A 23,848-nucleotide genomic window follows, 5' to 3' on the forward strand; every position below is an offset into this window, starting at 1 on the left:
GTCATCGCCAATCACGTTACAGTTACTCGTTTTTAGTGTCCCGGAAACTTACAGAAACAAGAAAATATGCTTCATGACGTGCCCCAAAATGTGCTTCGTGACGTGTCCCGAAATCAGAATCTAGAAGTTCAGTCGGGGTTCACCCCACTCCAGTTATTCAATGCGTTGAACTTACGTGCTCAGGAAAATCGGCAAAGTACGGAAAGATCGACAAAATCGGGGAAATGAAATCCTTGGACTCGATTCCCCTCCCCCACACGTGCTCAGGGCTATCGACTAAGGACAGGCATGGTTCCCGCCACCCCTATGTGATGCATGGATCCACGAATATCAACAGCATCCTATTCAACTGAGGGCATCCACCTACTTGAAGACACCACCAGTCAGTGCACTATTAAAGGAGAGGCCAAAGGGATAATCAGAGGTATTATCTTATTGTATTAGCTAAGTCTTAGAGCGCGCAGGGCTAGCTAAGTAGGAAGTCTCCAACCAAATACGTATGTTGTATTTTGCTCAGCTAGTTGATAAGTGAATCATTGTAAAATACATTCATGCTATAGTATACATTTATTAAAGATAAAAATTTAATATCTATTGCATGCCACTGATTGTGGAGATATCATGAATAATAAAACCAGTGTAGTTAGTTCTGCTTAATCAGCCTAGAACTGTGATTTACATGAGTTTGCTCCCTTCTTTTGAAAAACATTTCTCTGGTCCTTCGAATTACACGCTCGGCTTAAAGGGAATGTGTGTGGTCCGGGCCGGCGTCCCAAATTTCCTGGACTTTGGCTCCCAACTACAGCTATCCCCCTTCACCAATTTCCCAGTGCATATGAATTCTTATGCCCCTCAACCATCACCTCCTCCCACTGTCCAGGGATTTCGGAACAAAATATGGAACATGATAAACCAAGACTTTATATAATTAAATTATAGTAACTCACAAATGGCCATGCAAAAAAAAAAAAAAAAAAAAAATCAAGCAACGGTAGAAACACACAGTGATCAAGGATACAACCTTAGAAATGGGCATTAATAGACTGTCAGTAGTACAACACAATGTGTTACACTGGTCATTCAACAGAAGAAATGAGCTTGTACTACCAAATAATTCCAGATATCATACTCCTACATAACATTGGTATAATAAAACAATAACAACATTTTCGGATATGAAGTGTACCAGCTGAATATGAGTGATTAAATCAACGATAGAGTTGTTGCTGTAAGACCAGGTTAGCAGCACAAAATAATACTGGACTTCGAAAATTCAGTCCTAGCAGTAGTATTGTGGTGTGCAGTTCTATGTACAGGTTTTCTAAAGACTCATTGTCAGAAACACCACACTTGATTCATTTCATTGTTTTATTGAGGGCTTTCACCTATGTGACTTTACCCCATGACTTGTCATCAGTCCGCCATATTGGAAGGGTAGCTTTCCCCACATCATTAGTATTTACACTGTTTATGTTTATCTTAAGAATAACAATAATTAAGTGATACCAAGTTAAAAGGCACAGGTGATTTCGAATTTGGGAGTGCAGTGGGGATGGTGTCGGGAGTGAGGAAAGGACAAGGAAGGGAAAGGTTGGCTCTGCTAGTGAGGAGATAGGTAAGCGTGTGGTGGACTGCAAGGAGATTTCTTCAAGGTTAATGTGGGTGAAAGTGAAACTGAGAAGGAAAATATGGGTCTTTGTAAGCCCATATGGGCCTGGTAGTGAGAAGAGTGCAAAAGAAAGGGAGGCTTTTTAGACAGATTTTAATGATACATAGATAGTTTTGGGAGGAATGTCAATGTAGTGATATTGGGAGATATCAATGCTATAGTGGGGAATGAACCAATAGTGGAGAGTTGTTAGTGGAGATGTATATATAAATGGATATAAATATAATACACACACACACACACACACACACACCCTTTCACCGAATGGACGGCGAGAACTGGTGTTCCAAAGAAAAAGGAAAAACTACGTGGATCTCAACATCCAGAGAAGTGCCTTTTGTATTTATAGGGAAAGGGAGTGCTCGTGGAATAGTGGGGAAGTGATAGGGAAGGAGAAGGGAAGGGATATTGAGGGAAATGGAAGGAAATGAGGAAGGGGAGGACTTGGTCCAAGAGTCCAGACGGCTTCTAAACAAACGCCGAACGGATGACTTGGATCTCGATGATGGGACTAACAAAATTGTAAAGATCAGAAACATAGATAAGAGCAGTTCAATGGAAGGTGAGGATAATAATTTTCAAGGATTTAATGAGGGGGCAGCGGATACCAACCTCCCCCGACTGACAAAACTGGAGGAAAAACTTGAACAAATGACTGAGCATTGGGAGATTAGGTTTGGCAAGCTGTCAAAAATTGCCGAGAGGTTTGAAAAATTGGAAGAACTAGAGAAGGTGAACAAAAACTTAACTGATGAAATAGAAGACCTAAAAAGACAGTTAAGAGAATGAAGAATTAAAAAAGAACAATAGTGACAATAAAGAAACAATAGCAAAAGAGACAGAGGGGTGGAGGAAGATACAAGAAAACAGTAAAGTTGCATTTTCTGATATAATTAAACAGCAAATGAAAGAACAAACTAAAGACTCAGTTATTAAAGTGATGAGACAGAAGGAGAATATTGTAAGAGACTTAGCAGACAAAAAAAAAGTATAATTATATTAGGAATGGAAGAGAAACATAACCCAGATAGAACCACAAGAATCAAAGAGGAAAATGAAAAAGTAAGAAACTTACTAGAATTAGTTCAGGAAGATGAGCCAGAAATAATTAAACAAATCGAAGAGAAATTCAGAATCGGGAAATATAGTACAGACAAGACCAGACCAATTAAGATTAAATTCAGGTCACAAACGACGGCAAAGAATATCTTGTCCAAAACAGGGAACTAACAACAAGTGAACAATATAAAAAGGTATGGATAAAAAGGGAAATGAATAAAGAGGAAAGGAGGAAATAAGGAAAAGACATGAAGCTAAGAAAAAAAACGAGACCAGAACGGAGACAGAAAAACAAGAATTCTACTGGAGAGTAGTGAATATGAAATTGAAGAAATGGAACATAACAGAGAGAAACAAAAAAGAAACAGAGAATACAATGGAAATAACAGAAAGTTAAGAGTATCCCACACAAATATAGATGGATTAATAACAGGACTGAATGAACTGAACAAATATCTGAAAGAAAAAGATCCGGACATAATGGGAATTGTTGAGACAAAATTAAAAGGTCCACTACCCCCCGACAGCATAGGACACAATGCATATAATTATTGGATTAGAAACAGAGAGAAAAAACAAGGGGGTGGAGTTATGTTCCTGACTAAGAAGGATATAAGCGTGAAGAGTGTCACATATGGGAACAATAGAGTAGAGATGATCATGATAGAAGTAGAAGACAGAGATAAGAAGAGCAGAAAGTTTGTAATAAACTACGTGCCCCCAAAAACAGCCTCGTGGGAAGAGAATGAACATAAAAGCATGTTAGAAGACACAAGAATAACACTAAACAAGATAATGGAAGATGGAGGAAGAATAGTTATGATGGGCGACTATAATTGCAAAGAAATATGCTGGGAAGAGATGACCGTAAAGGGTGGAGAAGACTCATGGGGAAGTGTTCTACTTGAGATGATTACTGACCACACAATGACACAATGCATACAAGAGAACACCAGGTATAGAAATGAAGAACCATCGAGACTAGATCTAATATTCACATCAGAACCTGAAATAGTGGAAAAGATAGAATACCAGGCACCAATAAGCAAAAGTGACCACATATTGATAGAACTAGAACTAAATGAGAAAAAATACATGAAAAGAAATGAATATAGAAAAGGAAGATTGATGTATGAAAAAGCAAATTTTGATAAAATAAGAGAATTATTCCAAAATGAAAACTGGGAAAGAATACACAAAGAAGATACAACAGTAGAAGAGAAATGGAATATTTTGACAAAAATCTATAAAAAAGGAGTAGAAAAGTATGTCCCAAGACAAAAACAAGAAAAAGAATATGTAAAATGCTGGTACAATAAAAGTTGTAGGGAGATAAAAGACAAAAGAGACAAAGCCTGGGTCAAATGGAAGAAAAACAAAAGACCAGAAAAATGGAAAATATATACTTGTTATAGAAATGAATATGTACAAGCGTGCAGAGAGGAAAAGAGAAAATATGAAAAAGATGTCATAGAAAAATGTAAAGATCAACCAAAACTATTCTACAGATTTGTAAACAACAAACTGAAAAACAAACAAGATTTGGAGAAATTAAGACAAGGAGGATTTGAATACACAGAGGAAATGGAAATGGCGGAAATTATGAACAAACATTTTAAATCTGTGTTTACAAGGGAGAACATACAACCTGAAGAGATTGAATGGAAAGAGAAAGTCACCCCTATGGAAGAAATAGAAGTAACAAAGAATGAAATATTGACACACTTGAGTAATCTTGATGTCAGAAAATCGCATGGACCAGATGAAATGGCAAACTGGATTTTGAAAGAATGTAGGAATGAACTGGCAGACATAATACATAGCATAATAAACAGTTCCTTGAAAGAAGGTAAAGTTCCAGAAGATTGGAAAAAAGCAAATATAGTACCTATATATAAAGGGGGAAATAAAGAAGACCCTAACAACTATAGGCCAGTCTCTCTAACAAGTACAATAGCATCAATTTGTGAAAGAATTGTCAAAAATAGATGGGTAAAATATTTAGAAAAAAAACAACGTGCTAAATCCAAGACAATTTGGATTCAGACAAGGACGATCATGCGTCACCAATTTAATATGTTTCTACTCAAGGCTAATAGATATAATACAAGAAAGAGATGGATGGGCTGATTGTGCATTTCTAGACCTAAAAAAAGCATTTGACAAAGTACCACATAAGAAGTTGCTTAAGAAATTAGAAACTGAAGGAGGAATACAGGGAAAACTACTAAATTGGATGGAAGACTTTTGCAAGACAGAAAAATGAGAGTAGTGATAAGAGACCAACACTCAAAATGGGATGAAGTAATAAGCGGTGTTCCACAAGGAACAGTTCTGGCCCCAATAATGTTTGCTATATATATTAATGATATGGAGGAAGGAATTGAAAGCTATATGAGCTTCTTTGCAGATGATGCAAAACTATTGAAAAAAAGTGAACACAGAAGATTGCGAATCACTACAGAGAGATCTAAAGAAAGTACAGGAATGGAGTAGGAAGTGGGAGATGGAGTTCAATACAAAGAAGTGTAGTATAATGGAATTTGGAAAAAGTAAAAACAGAATAACAAGATCATATAAATTGGGAGAAGAAGGAATAAAAAAAGTAGAAAATGAAAAGGACCTGGGAGTCATTGTTATGAATAATATGTCACCTGAGAAACATATATATAAGATTTTTGGAGAAACTTATAATTTAATAAGAACAATCAAAGTTGCATTTACATACCTGGATGAAGAAATGGTGAAGAAAATCCTAATCACCCTGATAAGACCAAGATTGGAATATGCAGCAACGATATGGTCACCAAGTACAAAAAAATGTATAAAAAAAACTTGAAAGAATACAAAGAGCAATTACAAAACTGGCACCAACACTCTCAAAACTATCATATGAAGAGAGACTAGCAAAACTTGAACTACAGACACTAGAGCAAAGAAGAGAGAGAGGAGACTTGATAGCTATTTACAGAATCATGAAAGGCATAGAAATTACTGATAGAGAGAATCTGATAAAATGGGATGACAGAAATACAAGAGGACATGGAAAGAAAATAAAAAAAGACAGCTATAGAAGAGACCTGAAAAAAGAACAGCTTTCCTCACAGAGTAATAGACAGTTGGAACAAGTTAGATGAGAAAGTGGTGTGTGCAAAAACAATACATGAATTTAAAAATAGTTTAGATAAAATGAGATATGAAGACGGGACCGCACGAGCATAGCTCCCCTTCCCGTAAAATACAACTAGGTAAATACACACACACACACACACACACAAACACACTTCAACGAACGGACGGCTTAGAAGACGTTCTGAAGAAAATTGAAGTTTTGTGGATCCCAACGCAAAGAGAAGTGCCTATTGTATTTACAGGGTGGGGGGAAATTGCTCGTGGGGTAGTAGGAAAGTAGGGAAAGAGGAGAAGGGGAGGGATTACGGAGGGAAATGGAAGGAAATGAGGAAGGAGTAGACTTGGCCCAGGCAGACAGGCGAAAGGTAAACAAACGGCCCCCCGATCAGCTGAGCGACGATGAAATGTCTAATAAAAATGTAAAGATTAGAAGTATAGATAAGAGCAATACAGCAGAAAGTGATGAGAATATTTTCCAGGGATTTAAAGAGGGTGGGGTGGGGGGGTCACGTTGGCCCCCCCCCCCCCCCCCGACTGACAAGACTAGAAGAGAAAGTCGATAAGATGATCGAGGACTTGGAGCGTAGGTTCGGTCATGTTAACAACATTCTACAAAGGGTTGAAAAATTGGAAGAACTGGAGAAGGCTAACAAAAACTTAACTGATGAAATAGAAAACCTGAAAAGACAGTTAAAAGAAGTAAAGGTGGAGAATGAGGAATTGAAGAGGAATAGTAAAGAAAACAGAGAGGGATGGAAGTCGATAAAAGAAAACAGTAAAGTTGCATTTACTGATATAATTAAACAGCAAATGAGAGAACAAACTGAAGACTCAGTTATTAAAGTGATGAGACAGAAGGAGAATATAGTAAGAGACTTAGCTGACAAAAAGAAATGTATAATTATATTAGGAATGGAAGAGAAACATAACCCAGATAGAACCTCAAGAACCAATGAGGAAAATGAAAAAGTAAGCAGTTAATAAAATTAGTTCAGGAAGATGAACCAGAAATTATGAAGGAAATTGAGGAAAGATTCAGGCTCGGAAAGTATAGTACAGATAAGACCAGACCAATTAAGATTAAATTCAGGTCACAAACGACGGCAGAGAATATCTTATCCAAAACAGGGAAACTAGCAACAAGTGAACAATATAAAAAGGTATGGATAAAAAGGGAAATGAATAAAGAGGAAAGAGAGGAAGAAAAGCAGAAAAGACTTGAAGCTAAGAAAAAAAACGAGAGCAGAACGGAGTCAGAGAAAGAGAGATTCTATTGGAGAGTAGTGAATATGAAACTAAGGCAGTTCGACATACAAGAGAAAAACAAAAGGGAAAGAGAGAACACAATGGAAGTGACAGAAAACTAAGAGTGTCTTACACAAATATAGATGGATTAATAACAGGATTGAATGAGCTGAATGATTATTTGAAGGAAAAAGAACCGGACATAATGGGAATTGTAGAAACAGAATTAAAAGGCCCACTACCACCCAACAGTGTAGGACATGATGCATATAATTATTGGATTAAAAACAGAGAGAAAAAGGAAGGGGGTGGAGTTATGTTCCTGACTAAGAAGGATATAAACGTGAAGGGTGTCATATATGGAAAGAATACGGTAGAGATGATTATGATAGAAGTGGAAGACAGAGATAAAAAGAGCAGAAAATTTGTGATAAATTATGTGCCTCCGAAAACAGCCTCATGGGAGGAGAGTGAACATAAAAGTATGTTAGAGGACACAAAGATAACATTAAATAAAATAATGGAAGATGGAGGAAGAATAGTTATAATGGGAGACTTTAATTGCAAAGAAATCTGGTGGGAAGAAATGACAGTAAAGGGTGGAGACGGTTCATGGGGAAACGCTCTACTTGAGTTGATTACTGACCATACAATGACACAATGGATACAGGAGAACACTAGGTATAGAAATGAAGAACCATCGAGACTAGACTTAATAATTACATCTGAACCTAGAATAGTGGACAAGATTAAATATAAAACACCAATAAGTAAAAGTGACCACATATTGATTGAACTGGAACTTAACGAAGAAAAATATATGAAAAGAAATGAGCAATATAGAAAAGGAAGAATGTATGAAAAAACAAACTTTGATCAAATAAGAGAATTCTTTCAACAAGAAAACTGGGAAGAAATATACAAAGAAGATACAACAGTGGAAGAGAAATGGAATATTTTGACAAAAATTTACAAAAAAGGAACATAAGAACATAAGAACATAAGAAATAAAGGAGACTGCAAAAGACCATAAGGCCTACACTAGGCAGCTCCGTATCCATCACCACCTGTCATCCCCATCCATAAAGTTGTCTAATCGTTTTTTAAAACAACTGATAGTTTCAGCGCTTACTACATGGTTACTAAGTTTATTCCATTCATCGACCACCCTATTAGTAAACCAATTCTTGCCTATTTCCTTCTTAAATCTAAATTTGTCCAGTTTGTACCCATTACTGCGAGTCCTGCCCTGTTGTTTTATTATGATGACCTTGTTTGCATCACCCTTGTTATAGCCTTTGATCCACTTGAACACTTCTATTAGATCACCCCGCACTCTGCGTCTTTCCAGAGAGTGTAAGTTTAGGTGCCTAAGCCTCTCTTCGTAAGGCAAATTTCCGAGTCCTTGTATCATTTTGGTCATTCTTCTCTGTACTGATTCTAATGAATTTACGTCCATTCTGTAGGACGGAGACCAAAACTGTACCGCATAGTCAAGGATGGGTCTAACTATCGCTAGGTAGAGTTTAATAATTACCTCTGCACTTCTATTCGTTACCGTCCTAGCAATGAAGCCTAATGCTCTGTTAGCTTTATTTCTGGCGCTAATACACTGCTTCCTGGTTTTAAGGTCCGGACTCACCAGAACTCCCAAGTCCCTCTCGCACTCAGATTTTTCTAAAAACGTGTTATCTAAGTTGTATCTATTTTCGGGGTTGTGTAGCCCTACGTTTAACACGCTACACTTAGAGATATTGAAGTTCATTTGCCACTTCACCGACCATGTTAACAGCTTATTAAGGTCATCCTGCAGAATCTGGGCGTCGTCTTCTGACCTAATTAGGCGTCCTATTTTAGTGTCGTCCGCAAACTTACTAACATCACTATTTAACCCTTCGTCCAAGTCGTTTATATACATAATGAACAACAAGGGACCCAAAACCGAGCCCTGGGGAACCCCGCTAGTAACATTGCCCCACCTAGATTTTATTCCATTTATGGTGACCCGTTGCTTTCTGTTACTAATCCAAGCTCTAATCCATTCTAACACTTTTCCTCCTATGCCATGGGCTTTGATTTTATTTAGTAGTCTCTGGTGTGGCACTTTGTCGAACGCTTTGCTAAAGTCAAGGTAAATAACATCGTAATTTTCATTGTTGTCTGCCGCCTTATATACCTTAGTGTAAAAGGATAGAAGATTAGTCACACATGACTTACCCTTGGAGAAACCATGCTGTGAAACACGAATTAAATTATGCCCTTCAATGTGTTCTCTGAGTCTATTTACTATTATTGATTCAAGCATTTTTCCTATAACCGATGTCAAACTGATTGGCCTGTAGTTGCATATAGACGATCTATCTCCCTTCTTAAAAACAGGAACAACGTTTGCCTGCTTCCAAGCAGTTGGAACAGAACCAGTGTCTACCGATTTATTGAATATTTCAGTTAACTGGTCGCAGATTTCAAATTTACACTCTTTAAGCATTCTTGGAAAAATTTCGTCTGGACCCGGAGATTTTGTAGCTTTAAGTCTGTCAATCTGCTTGACTACTTCCTCTTTACTAATGCTGATATTAGTTAGACTACTTTCTTCATCCCCTCTGAAAATCGGATCGCAGTCAGGTACTTTATCTAACCTCTCATCAGTAAATACCGATAGAAAATAATTGTTAAACTCCTCACTCATTTTTTCTTCCGATTCAATCATGACATTTTCATTGTTTTTAATTGGTCCTATTCTTTCTTTATTTTTTGTTCTATAGAGGTGAAAGAAACCCTTTGGGTTGGATTTTGCTTGACTGGCAACCTTGATTTCATAATTACGTTTCGCTGAACGTGTATTCCTTTTAACCAGCTTTGCCATTTCGTTATAACTTGATCTAAGGTGTGATTCCCCGTTTTTCATTTTTACGTAAAGTCCTCTTTTCATTCCGATCTCATGTTTCAATCTGTCCGTCATCCATTTGGGAGTATTACTATTTTTCCGTATTGACTTTAGGGGGATAAATGTATTTTGTGCATTAATAATTAGATCAGTTAGATTGTTATACATGTCATTTAAATTACTGACCTGACTGCTGGGCCCTCGCCCCCAATTGACCTGCCCTGAGGTATGCGTAGTACCCTCTTTGACCCAGACCTGACCTAAGGTATGCTTCTTACCGTCCATGACCCACACCTGACTAGCCCCGCAACGAGAATCAAGAATGTCTGAAACGTCCGCCTGGCTTTTCGTATTCAATTTCAAATAGGTTTTTATATTGTCAAAGTTTGCTTTCCTGAAGTCTGGTACTTGAACGTTATTCGTACTTTTTATTTTTTCCCAAATAACATTAAATCTTATTTCTTGATGATCGCTAAAGCCTAGACTATCTCCCACTATTACGCTGCTAATTTGGTGCTCATTATTTGTTAGAATTAAGTCCAGGGTATTTTGTCCCCTCGTAGGATCGGTAATCATTTGTTTTAGGAAATTATCCTGCACTATATCTAGGAATTTCTTCGCTTCATGATCTCCTATTAAAGTTTCCCAGTCAATGTTTCTATAGTTAAAATCTCCCATGATTACAACGTTTTTGTACTGGGACGCTCTGTGAATTTCATGAATCAGGGAATCAGTCTGCTCAATGCTGAGGTTAGGAGGTCTATACAAGACGCCAATAATAGCTTTCTTATTCTTGCCTATAATCTCTACCCAAATAGATTCCGTACAGTCCTCTTCCTTAATCGAATTGTTGACAATACAGTTTAAAGTATTTTTAACGAAAAGTGCTACACCTCCCCCATTCCTGCCGACCCTATCCTTATGAAAAAACTTATATCCTTCTATTTCGATTTCCGGAAGAAAAATGTTTATCAGCCATGTTGATCCAGGATTCAGTAATAGCTATAATATCGAAATTTTCTACGCATGCTTTACCTCGCAGCAAATCAATTTTGTTAATTATGCTCCTGCTATTTGTATAGTAAACTTTAAGTTTATCTTCCCTCCACCTGCTTTGGTGATTTTTTACACAGTCCTCTAAGTTGTTTCTATTGCCTAAACTATATTCCGATACTTCCCCCCCTTCTCCCACATAATCTACCCGAAAAAACCCTGTAGGATGCCTACTTCTCGCTCAAGGGATTCAGCAAGGAGCCGAAATCCTCTGGGGGACAAGTGCACTCCGTCCCTTGTGTATAGGTGATTCTTACCATAAAAGCGGTCCCAGTTGTCGACAAATGCCCATCCATTGGCCTTACAATGTTTTGCCAGCCTGCAATTCATTGCAATAGCCCTGGAATGCCACATGCCTCCAACTCTGCGCCTCGGAAGGATTCCACATACTACAGGAACACCTCCCCTATTCCTGATCTTGTCTAGCGCATCCCGGTACCGCGCAAATAATTCCTCACTCCCTAGCTTACCTATATCATTTCCTCCGGCACTTAAGCAAACTACTGGGTCCTTACCTTCTCCTACTAGACACTCCTCTATCCTATCTCTAACATCTCCTATGCCCGCGCCAGGGAAACACACCTGCGTCCTATGTTTCCTATCTTTGTCGCAGAAAACCCTGTCTAAATACCGCACTTGACTGTCTCCAATTACCAAAATCTTACCTATGGGCAGGGAGTGGAAAAGTATGTCCCAAGACAAAAACAAGAAAAAGAATATGTAAAATGCTGGTACAACAAAAGTTGTAGGGAGTTAAAAGACAAAAGAGACAAAGCCTGGACCAGATGGAAAAAAGACAGACCTGAAAAATGGAAAATATATACCGGTTATAGAAATGAATATGTACAAACGTGCAGAGAGGAAAAGAGAAAATATGAAAAAGATGTCATAGAAAAGTGTAAAGATCAACCAAAACTATTCTACAGATTTGTAAACAATAAACTGAAAAACAAACAAGACTTGGAGAAATTAAGACAAGAGGGAGTTGAATACACTGAGGAAATGGAAATGGCGGAAATTATGAACAAACATTTTAAATCAGTGTTTACAAGGGAGAACATACAACCTGAAGAGATTGAATGGAAAGAGAAAGTCCCCCCTATGGAAGAAATAGAAGTAACAAAGAATGAAATATTGACACACTTGAGTAATCTTGATGTCAGAAAATCGCATGGACCAGATGATATAGCAAACTGGATTCTGAAAGAATGCAGGAATGAACTGGCAGACAAAATACATAGCATACTAAACAGTTCCTTGAAAGAAGGAAAAGTTCCAGAAGATTGGAAAAAAGCAAATATAGTACCTATATATAAAGGAGGAAATAAAGAACCTACAAACTATAGACCAGTCTCTCTAACAAGTACAATAGCAACAATTTGTGAAAGAATTATCAAAAGTAGATGGGTAAAATATTTAGAAAAAAACAAAGTGTTAAATCCAAGGCAATTTGGATTCAGACAAGGACGATCATGCGTCACCAATTTAATATGTTTCTATTCAAGGCTAATAGATATAATACAAGAAAGAGATGGATGGGCGGACTGTGCATTTCTAGACCTAAAGAAAGCTTTTGACAAAGTACCACATAAGAAGTTGCTTAAGAAATTAGAAACTGAAGGAGGAATACAGGGAAAACTACTAAATTGGATGGAAGACTTTTTGCAAGAAAGAAAAATGAGAGTAGTGATAAGAAACCAGCACTCAAAATGGGATGAAGTAATAAGCGGTGTTCCGCAGGGAACAGTTCTGGCCCCAATAATGTTTGCTATATATATTAACGATATGGATGAAGGAATTGAAAGCTATATGAGCTTCTTTGCAGATGATGCAAAACTACTGAAAAGAGTGAAAACTGAAGAAGATTGTGAATCACTACAGAGAGATCTAAATATAGTACAAGAATGGAGTAGGAAGTGGGAGATGGAGTTCAATACAAAAAAGTGTAGTATAATGGAATTTGGAAAAAGCAAAACCAGAATAACAGGAGCATATAAATTGGGAGAAGAAGGAATAAAAAAAGTAGAAAATGAGAAGGACCTGGGAGTCATTGTTATGAATAATATGTCACCTGAGAAACATATAAATAAGATTTTTGGAGAAACTTATAATTTAATAAGAACAATCAAAGTTGCATTTACATACCTGGATGAAGAAATGGTGAAGAAAATTCTAATCACCCTGATAAGACCAAGATTGGAATATGCAGCAACGATATGGTCACCAAGTACAAAAAAATGTATTAAAAAACTTGAAAGAATACAAAGAGCAATTACAAAACTGGCACCAACACTCTCAAAACTATCATATGAAGAGAGACTAGAAAAACTTGAACTACAGACACTAGAGCAAAGAAGAGAGAGAGGAGACTTGATAGCTATTTACAGAATCATGAAAGGCATAGAAATTACTGATAGAGAGAATCTGATAAAATGGGATGACAGAAATACAAGAGGACACGGAAAGAAAATAAAAAAAGACAGCTATAGAAGAGACTTGAAAAAGAACAGCTTTCCTCACAGAGTAATCAACAGTTGGAACAAGTTAGATGAGAAAGTGGTGTGTGCAAAAACAATACATGAATTTAAAAATAGTTTAGATAAAATGAGATATGAAGACGGGACCGCACGAGCATAGCTCCCCTTCCCGTAAAATACAACTAGGTAAATACAACTAGGTAAATACACACACACACACAAACGCACACACGCACGCGCGCACACACACACTTCAACGAACGGACGGCATAGACGACGTTCTGAAGAAAAAGTGAAATTTCGTGGATCCCAAAGCAAAGGAAGTACCTATTGTATTTACAGGGTGGGGGGAAATTGCTCGTGGTGTAGGGAAAGTAAGGAAAAAGGAGAAGGGGAGGGATTACTGAGGGAAATGGAAGGAAATGAGGAAGGTGAGGACTTGGCCCAGGCAGGCAGACGAAATCTAAACAAACGAGGTCCGGACCAATTTAGCGATGATGAAATGTCTAACAAAAATGTAAAGATTAGAAGTATAGATAAGAGCAATACAGTAGAAGATGATGAGAATATTTTCCAGGGATTTAAAGAGGGTGGGGGGACACAACACCCCCCCACCCCCCCGATTAACAAGACTAGAAGAGAAACTCGATAAGATGATCGAGCACTGGGAATTTAAGTTCGGTCACGTTAACAACATTGTGCAGAGAGGTGAAAAATTGGAAGAACTAGAGAAGGCGAACAAAAACTTAACTAAGGAAATTGAAGAATTAAAAAAACAGTTAAAAGAAGAGAATAAAGTCTTAAAGGAGAATAATAAGGAGAACAAGGAGGGTTGGAAAAAAATCCAAGAAAATAGCAAAGTTGAATTCACTGACATAATCAGACAGCAAATGAATGAACAAACTGAAGACTCAGTTATTAAAGTGATGAGACAGAAGGAGAATATAGTAAGAGACTTAGCAGACAGAAAGAAATGTATAATTATATTAGGAATGGAAGAGAAACATAACCCAGATAGAACCACAAGAATCAAAGAGGAAAATGAAAAAGTAAGAAATTTACTAGAATTAGTTCAGGAAGATGAACCAGAAATAATGAAACAAATCGAAGAGAAATTCAGGCTCGGGAAATATAGTACAGACAAGACCAGACCAATTAAGATTAAATTCAGGTCACAAACTACGGCTGAGAATATCTTATCCAAAACAGGGAAACTAGCAACAAGTGAACAATATAAAAAGGTATGGATAAAAAGGGAAATGAATAAAGAGGACAGAGAGGAAGAAAAGCAGAAAAGACTTGAAGCTAAGGAAAAAAACGAGAAAAGAACGGAGTCAGAAAAAGAGAGATTCTACTGGAGAGTAGTGAATATGAAACTAAAGAAAGTCGACATACAAGAGAAAAACAAAAGGGAAACAGAGAACACAATGGAAGTGGCAGAAAACTATGAGTGTCTTACACAAATACAGATGGATTAATAACAGGATTGAATGAGCTGAATGATTATTTGAAGGAAAAAGAACCAGACATAATGGGAATTGTAGAAACAAAATAAAAAGGTCCACTACCACCCAACAGTGTAGGACATGATGCATATAATTATTGGATTAGAAACAGAGTGAAAAAGGAAGGGGGTGGAGTTATGTTCCTGACTAAGAAGGATATAAACATGAAGTGTGTCACATATGGAAAGAATACAGTAGAGATGATAATGATGGAAGTAGAAGACAGAGATAAGAAGAGCAGAAAATTTGTGATAAATTATGTGCCCCCGAAAACAGCCTCATGGGAAGAGAGTGAACATAAAAGTATGTTAGAGGACACAAAGATAGCATTAAACAAGATAATGGAAGAGGGAGGAAGAATAGTTATGATGGGCGACTTTAATTGCAAAGAAATCTACTGGGAAGAAATTACAGTAAAGGGTGGAGACGGTTCATGGGGAAACGCTCTACTTGAGATGGTTACTGACCATACAATGACACAATGGATACAGGAGAACACTAGGTATAGAAATGAAGAAGAGCCATCGAGACTAGACCTAATAATTACATCTGAACCTAGAATAGTGGACAAAATTGAATATAAAACACCAATAAGTAAAAGTGACCACATATTGATTGAACTGGAACTTAACGAAGAAAAATATATGAAAAGAAATGAGCAATATAGAAAAGGAAGAATGATGTATAAAAAAACAAACTTTGATAAAATAAGAGAATTCTTTCAACAAGAAAACTGGGAAGAAATATACAAAGAAGAAACAACAGTAGAAGAGAAATGGAATATTTTGAGAAAAATTTACAAAAAAAGAGTGGAAAAGTATGTCCCAAGACAAAAACAAGAAAAAGAATATGTAAAATGCTGGTACAACAAAAGTTGTAGGGAGTTAAAAGACAAAAGAGACAAAGCCTGGACCAGATGGAAAAAAGACAGAAGACCTGAAAAATGGAAAATATATACCGGTTATAGAAATGAATATGTACAAACGTGCAGAGAGGAAAAGAGAAAATATGAAAAAGATATCATAGAAAAGTGTAAAGATCAACCAAAACTATTCTACAGATTTGTAAACAATAAACTGAAAAACAAACAAGACTTGGAGAAATTAAGACAGGAGGGAGTTGAATACACTGAGGAAATGGAAATGGCGGAAATTATGAACAAACATTTTAAATCAGTGTTTACAAGGGAGAACATACAACCTGAAGAGATTGAATGGAAAGAGAAAGTCCCCCCTATGGAAGAAATAGAAGTAACAAAGAATGAAATATTAACACACTTGAGTAATCTTGATGTCAGAAAATCGCATGGACCAGATGAAATAGCAAACTGGATACTGAAAGAATGTAGGAATGAACTGGCAGACAAAATACATAGCATACTAAACAGTTCCTTGAAAGAAGGAAAAGTTCCAGAAGATTGGAAAAAAGCAAATATAGTACCTATATATAAAGGAGGAAATAAAGAAGAACCTACAAACTATAGACCAGTCTCTCTAACAAGTACAATAGCAACAATTTGTGAAAGAATTATCAAAAGTAGATGGGTAAAATATTTAGAAAAAAACAAAGTGTTAAATCCAAGGCAATTTGGATTCAGACAAGGACGATCATGCATCACCAATTTAATATGTTTCTATTCAAGGCTAATAGATATAATACAAGAAAGAGATGGATGGGCGGACTGTGCATTTCTAGACCTAAAGAAAGCTTTTGACAAAGTACCACATAAGAAGTTGCTTAAGAAATTAGAAACTGAAGGAGGAATACAGGGAAAACTACTAAAAGTGGATGGAAGACTTTTTGCAAGAAAGAAAAATGAGAGTAGTGATAAGAAACCAGCACTCAAAATGGGATGAAGTAATAAGCGGTGTTCCGCAGGGAACAGTTCTGGCCCCAATAATGTTTGCTATATATATTAATGATATGGATGAAGGAATTGAAAGCTATATGAGCTTCTTTGCAGATGATGCAAAACTACTGAAAAGAGTGAAAACTGAAGAAGATTGTGAATCACTACAGAGAGATCTAAATATAGTACAAGAATGGAGTAGGAAGTGGGAGATGGAGTTCAATACAAAAAAGTGTAGTATAATGGAATTTGGAAAAAGCAAAACCAGAATAACAGGAGCATATAAATTGGGAGAAGAAGGAATAAAAAAAAGTAGAAAATGAGAAGGACCTGGGAGTCATTGTTATGAATAATATGTCACCTGAGAAACATATAAATAAGATTTTTGGAGAAACTTATAATTTAATAAGAACAATCAAAGTTGCATTTACATACCTGGATGAAGAAATGGTGAAGAAAATTCTAATCACCCTGATAAGACCAAGATTGGAATATGCAGCAACGATATGGTCACCAAGTACAAATAAATGTATAAAAAAAACTTGAAAGAATACAAAGAGCAATTACAAAACTGGCACCAACACTCTCAAAACTATCATATGAAGAGAGACTAGAAAAACTTGAACTACAGACACTAGAGCAAAGAAGAGAGAGAGGAGATTTGATAGCTATTTACAGAATCATGAAAGGCATAGAAATTACTGATAGAGAGAATCTGATAAAATGGGATGACAGAAATACAAGAGGACACGGAAAGAAAATAAAAAAAAGACAGCTATAGAAGAGATTTGAAAAAGAACAGCTTTCCTCACAGAGTAATAGACAGTTGGAACAAGTTAGATGAGAAAGTGGTGTGTGCAAAAACAATACATTAATTTAAAAATAGTTGAGATAAAATGAGATATGAAGACGGGACCGCACGAGCATAGCTCCCCTTCCCGTAAAATACAACTAGGTAAATACACACACACTTCAACGAACGGACGGCATAGACGACGTTCTCAAGAAAAAATGAAATTTCGTGGATCCCAAAGCAAAGGAAGTACCTATTGTATTTACAGGGGGGGGAAATGCTCGTGGTGTAGGGGAAAGTAAGGGAAAAGGAGAAGGGGAGGGATTACTGAGGGAAGTGGAAGGAAATGAGGAAGGTGAGGACTTGGCCCAGGCAGGCAGACGCCATCTAAACAAACGAGGTCCGGACCAATTTAGCGATGACGAAATGTCTAACAAAAATGTAAAGATTAGAAGTATAGATAAGAGCAATACAGTAGAAGATGATGAGAATATTTTCCAGGGATTTAAAGAGGGTGGGGGGGACAGAACCCCCCCCCCCCCGATTAACAAGACTAGAAGAGAAACTCGATAAGATGATCGAGCACTGGGAATTTAAGTTCGGTCACGTTAACAACATTGTGCAGAGGGTTGAAAAATTGGAAGAACTAGAGAAGGCGAACAAAAACCTAACTAAGGAAATTGAAGAATTAAAAAACAGTTAAAAGAAGTAAAAGAAGAGAATAAAGTCTTAAAGGAGAATAATAAGAACAAGGAGGGTTGGAAAAAAATCCAAGAAAATAGCAAAGTTGCATTTACTGACATAATCAGACAGCAAATGAATGAACAAACTGAAGATTCAGTTATTAAAGTGATGAGACAGAAGGAGAATATAGTAAGAGACTTAGCAGATAGAAAGAAATGTATAATTATATTAGGAATGGAAGAGAAACATAACCCAGATAGAACCACAAGAATCAAAGAGGAAAATGAAAAAGTAAGAAATTTACTAGAATTAGTTCAGGAAGATGAGCCAGAAATAATGAAACAAATCGAAGACAAATTCAGGCTCGGGAAATATAGTACAGACAAGACCAGACCAATTAAGATTAAATTCAGGTCACAAACTACGGCTGAGAATATCTTATCCAAAACAGGGAAACTAGCAACAAGTGAACAATATAAAAATGTATGGATAAAAAGGGAAATGAATAAAGAGGAAAGAGAGGAGGAAATAAGGAAAAGACATGAAGCTAAGAAAAAAACGAGACCAGAACGGAGACAGAAAAACAAGAATTCTACTGGAGAGTAGTGAATATGAAATTGAAGAAATGGAACATAACAGAGAGAAACAAAAAAGAAACAGAGAATACAATGGAAATAACAGAAAGTTAAGAGTATCCCACACAAATATAGATGGATTAATAACAGGACTGAATGAACTGAACAAATATCTGAAAGAAAAAGATCCGGACATAATGGGAATTGTTTAAACAAAATTAAAAGGTCCACTACCACCCAACAGCATAGGACACAATACATATAATTATTGGATTAGAAACAGAGAGAAAAAACAAGGGGGTGGAGTTATGTTACTGACTAAGAAGGATATAAGCGTGAAGAGTGTCATATATGGGAACAATAGAGTAGAGATGATTATGATAGAAGTAGAAGATAGAGATAAGAAGAGCAGAAAATTTGTAATAAACTACGTGCCCCCAAAAACAGCCTCGTGGGAAGAGAATGAACATAAAAGCATGTTAGAAGACACAAGAATAACACTAAACAAGATAATGGAAGATGGAGGAAGAATAGTTATGATGGGCGACTATAATTGTAAAGAAATATGCTGGGAAGAGATGACCGTAAAGGGTGGGGAAGACTCATGGGGTAGTGTTCTACTTGAGATGATTACTGACCACACAATGACACAATGGATCCAAGAGAACACCAGGTATAGAAATGAAGAAGAACTATCGAGACTAGACCTAATATTCACATCAGAACCTGAAATAGTGGAAAAGATAGAATACCAGGCACCAATAAGCAAAAGTGACCACATATTGATAGAACTAGAGCTAAATGAGAAAAAATACATGAAAAGAAATGAACAATATAGAAAAGGAAGATTGATGTATGAAAAAGCAAATTTTGATAAAATAAGAGAATTATTCCAAAATGAAAACTGGGAAAGAATACACAAAGAAGATACAACAGTAGAAGAGAAATGGAATATTTTGACAAAAATCTATAAAAAGGGAGTAGAAAAGTATGTCCCAAGACAAAAACAAGAAAAAGAATATATAAAGTGCTGGTACAATAAAAGTTGTAGGGAGATAAAAGACAAGAGAGACAAAGCTTGGGTCAAATGGAAGAAAAACAAAAGACCAGAAAAATGGAAAATATATACTTGTTGTAGAAATGAATATGTACAAGCGTGCAGAGAGGAAAAGAGAAAATATGAAAAAGATGTCATAGAAAAGTGTAAAGATCAACCAAAACTATTCTATAGATTTGTAAACAACAAACTGAAAAACAAACAAGATTTGGAGAAATTAAGACAAGGAGGAGTTGAATACACAGAGGAAATTGAAATGGCGGAAATTATGAACAAACATTTTAAATCTGTGTTTACAAGGGAGAACATACAACCTGAAGAGATTGAATGGAAAGAGAAAGTCCCCCCTATGAAAGAAATAGAAGTAACAAAGAATGAAATATTGAAACACTTGAGTAATCTTGATGTCAGAAAATCGCATGGACCAGATGAAATGGCAAACTGGATTTTGAAAGAATGTAGGAATGAACTGGCAGATATAATACATAGCATAATAATCAGTTCATTGAAAGAAGGTAAAGTTCCAGAAGATTGGAAAAAAGCAAATATAGTACCTATATATAAAGGGGGAAATAAAGAAGACCCTAACATCTATAGGCCAGTCTCTCTAACAAGTACAATAGCAACAATTTGTGAAAGAATTGTCAAAAATAGATGGGTAAAATATTTAGAAAAAAACAACGTGCTAAATCCAAGACAATTTGGATTCAGACAAGGATGATCATGCGTCACCAATTTAATATGTTTCTACTCAAGGCTAATAGATATAATACAAGAGATGGATGGGCTGATTGCGCATTTCTAGACCTAAAAAAAGCTTTTGACAAAGTACCACATAAAAAGTTGCTTAAGAAATTAGAAACTGAAGGAGGAATACAGGGAAAACTACTAAATTGGATGGAAGACTTTTTGCAAGAAAGAAAAATGAGAGTAGTGATAAGAGATCAACACTCAAAATGGGATGAAGTAATAAGCGGTGTTCCACAAGGAACGGTTCTGGCCCCAATAATGTTTGCTATATATATTAATGATATGGATGAAGGAATTGAAAGCTATATGAGCTTCTTTGCAGATGATGCAAAACTATTGAAAAAAGTGAACATGGAAGAAGATTGCGAATCACTACAGAGAGATCTAAAGAAAGTACAGGAATGGAGTAGGAAGTAGGAAATGGAGTTCAATACAAAGAAGTGTAGTATAATGGAATTTGGAAAAAGTAAAAACAGAATAACAAGATCATATAAATTGGGAGAAGGAATAAAAAAAGTAGAAAATGAAAAGGACCTGGGAGTCATTGTTATGAATAATATGTCACCTGAGAAACATATAAATAAGATTTTTGGAGAAACCTATAATTTAGTAAGAACAATCAAAGTTGCATTTACATACCTGGATGAAGAAATGGTGAAGAAAATTCTAATCACCTTGATAAGACCAAGATTGGAATATGCAGCAACGATATGGTCACCAAGTACAAAAAAATGTATAAAAAAACTTGAAAGAATACAAAGAGCAATTACAAAACTGGCACCTACACTCACAAAACTATCATATGAAGAGAGACTAGCAAAACTTGAACTACAGACACTAGAGCAAAGAAGAGAGAGAGGAGATTTGATAGCTATTTACAGAATCATGAAAGGCATAGAAATTACTGATAGAGAGAATCTGATAAAATGGGATGTTAGAAATACAAGAGGACATGGAAAGAAAATCAAAAAGGACAGCTATAGAAGAGACCTGAAAAAGAACAGCTTTCCTCACAGAGTAATAGACAGTTGGAACAAGTTAGATGAGAAAGTGGTGTGTGCAAAAACAATACATGAATTTAAAAATAGTTGAGATAAAATGAGATATGAAAACGGGACACCACGGCATAGCTCCCCTTCCCGTAAAATAAAACTAGGTAAATACAACTAGGTAAATACACACACACACACAGTAATAGACAGTTGGAACAAGTTAGATGAGAAAGTGGTGTGTGCAAAAACAATACATGAATTTAAAAATAGTTTAGATAAAATGAGATATGAAGACGGGACACCACGAGCATAGCTCCCCTTCCCGTAAAATACTAGGTAAATACACACACACACACACATACATATATATATATATATATATATATATATATATATATATATATATATATATATATATATACATATATATATGTTACGCATAATGTGGATAATTGCCTAAAGTGCACATTAGGCAGGAAAATTGCCTAATGTGTACATTAGGCAACTTAATTTGCGCAGTGTTCACAATAGGCAAAACACTAGCCTAATGTTCACTTTAAGCAAGATTTTCATATTAGGCAAGGGTATTTTGCCTAATGTTGACTGAATGACGAGGCCGCGCCAGCTGACGAATGGCGGGTGTAGTTTGTGCGTGTGTTTTAGCCAATGGCCGGTCGCGGCGCTGAGCCGGCCGGCCGGCAGTCTGGCAGCCACAGCAGCAGAGAGTAGGTTGCTCATGCGATTTTGGGCGCCAGAGCACACACCTGCTCTCATTGTTCTTATCATTCTTAAAATGCTTGTTTCTTTTACTGTTTGCCATTATCTAATATGAATTGAATAATTAATCACTGTGCTATTTCCAGACTAGGTATTTTCTTTATCTTGTCTTGTTTATTTCAGTTTGTATTTATGCACTATGGATCAAGCTACCTTTGAGCGTCATCCTCAAAGCCAAGGTGCTGTTTAACGTCTAAATGGAGTGATACAGAACAAACTGACCATTTGGATGAGGGAAAACAACAGCAGAAAATGGTCAGTAGGTCTCAAATTTGTTCAGTGGCAAGTTAATATCAGCCACCATGAAACATCTGGCCACAGCCCATTCAAAGTTACATTTGGATAAGACACGCAGGTTGGATTAGGGTCATCTATCCTGCCAAGTACAGCTCTCTGTAATATCTTTACTGAGGAAGATCTTGAAGAAGAGACAGAAGTAGAAGTAGAGACAGGGCCAGTAGCAGGAGCGGAGACAGAAATAGAAGCAGAGACAGGGGCAGCGACAGAAGCAGAAGTAGAGGCAGAGACAGAAGTAGAAGCAGAGACAGGGGCAGTAGCAGGAGCAGAGACAGAGATAGAAGCAGAGACAGGGGGAGTGACAGAAGCAGATGCAGAGACAGAAACAGTATCTACGAATTTCCAAAAGATCCGTGTTTCAGCTACTCTAGGACAATCCAAGACAGCAACACGGATGACAAGATGCGGCAAATACCTGCTCAAACCATTGTCTGTTGGTCAGTGTGCTACTCTGAGGGTTCCGGATGTCGATCGCGGTCCAACAGATCCTAGAAATTTGTTAGTGGTCGTTCTTAAGGAAAATGATGGACTTCACACTGTAGGTTGTCGGGAAGAGATTATTGGGCCAACATTTACAGCAACTGATCTATGTGCAATCAAACAACCCCTAATAAAGCCTGAAGAAGTTCCCGATATCTGCCTATCGATCAGAACTGCGACAGTAAGAGGCACTGGTGGGCAAGGCTATGTAAAGTGCCAGTGTACGACACAGTGTACTTCACAATGGTGCAGCTGCCTTAGAAAAAAGCTCAAGTGCAACTCGCGCTGTCACCCGGGCAGATCATGTAAAAATTTGTGATTGAAAAACAAACTGGCGAATTGTTTTCATTGTGTTTTGCATGTGTTCAAATACACTGGAATTCTTTAAATTGCATTATTTGTAGCTTCTGTGGGTTGTCTGTTCGATTAATTTTCATTGTTTAGGTTAGGTTGTCTGTTCGATTAATGTTCATTGTTTAGATTAGGCAGTCCAATTCACATCGGGCAAAATTGGGCGGCATAATGTGAACAAAAGGCATTTTTTGCTTAATGTTAACAAATTGTAAA

General features: G+C 36.7%; 1 protein-coding gene across 1 annotated transcript; it reads left to right on the plus strand.

Annotated features, from left to right (window-relative positions):
* Positions 1-315: 315 nt before the first annotated feature.
* Positions 316-23,600, plus strand: LOC143028870 (uncharacterized). Its single transcript, XM_076191228.1, has 2 exons — positions 316-424; positions 23,164-23,600. Exons 1-2 carry the CDS (start codon positions 316-318, stop codon positions 23,598-23,600), a joined length of 546 nt encoding a protein of 181 aa, XP_076047343.1.
* The last annotated feature ends 248 nt before the right edge of the window (positions 23,601-23,848 follow it).

The sequence above is a fragment of the Oratosquilla oratoria genome, chromosome 10 (genome assembly GCF_046742065.1).
Source record: "Oratosquilla oratoria isolate Oo_2021 chromosome 10, ASM4674206v1, whole genome shotgun sequence".
In the NCBI taxonomy this organism is placed as follows: domain Eukaryota; kingdom Metazoa; phylum Arthropoda; class Malacostraca; order Stomatopoda; family Squillidae; genus Oratosquilla; species Oratosquilla oratoria.

Bases quoted from the DNA above. Each gene is read 5' to 3' on its own strand.
- LOC143028870 (XM_076191228.1), top strand. From the start codon at position 316: ATGGATCCACGAATATCAACAGCATCCTATTCAACTGAGGGCATCCAC. The intron at 425-23,163 runs GTATTATCTTAT...TCCGTGTTTCAG, and splicing joins GGCCAAAGGGATAATCAGAG to CTACTCTAGGACAATCCAAG.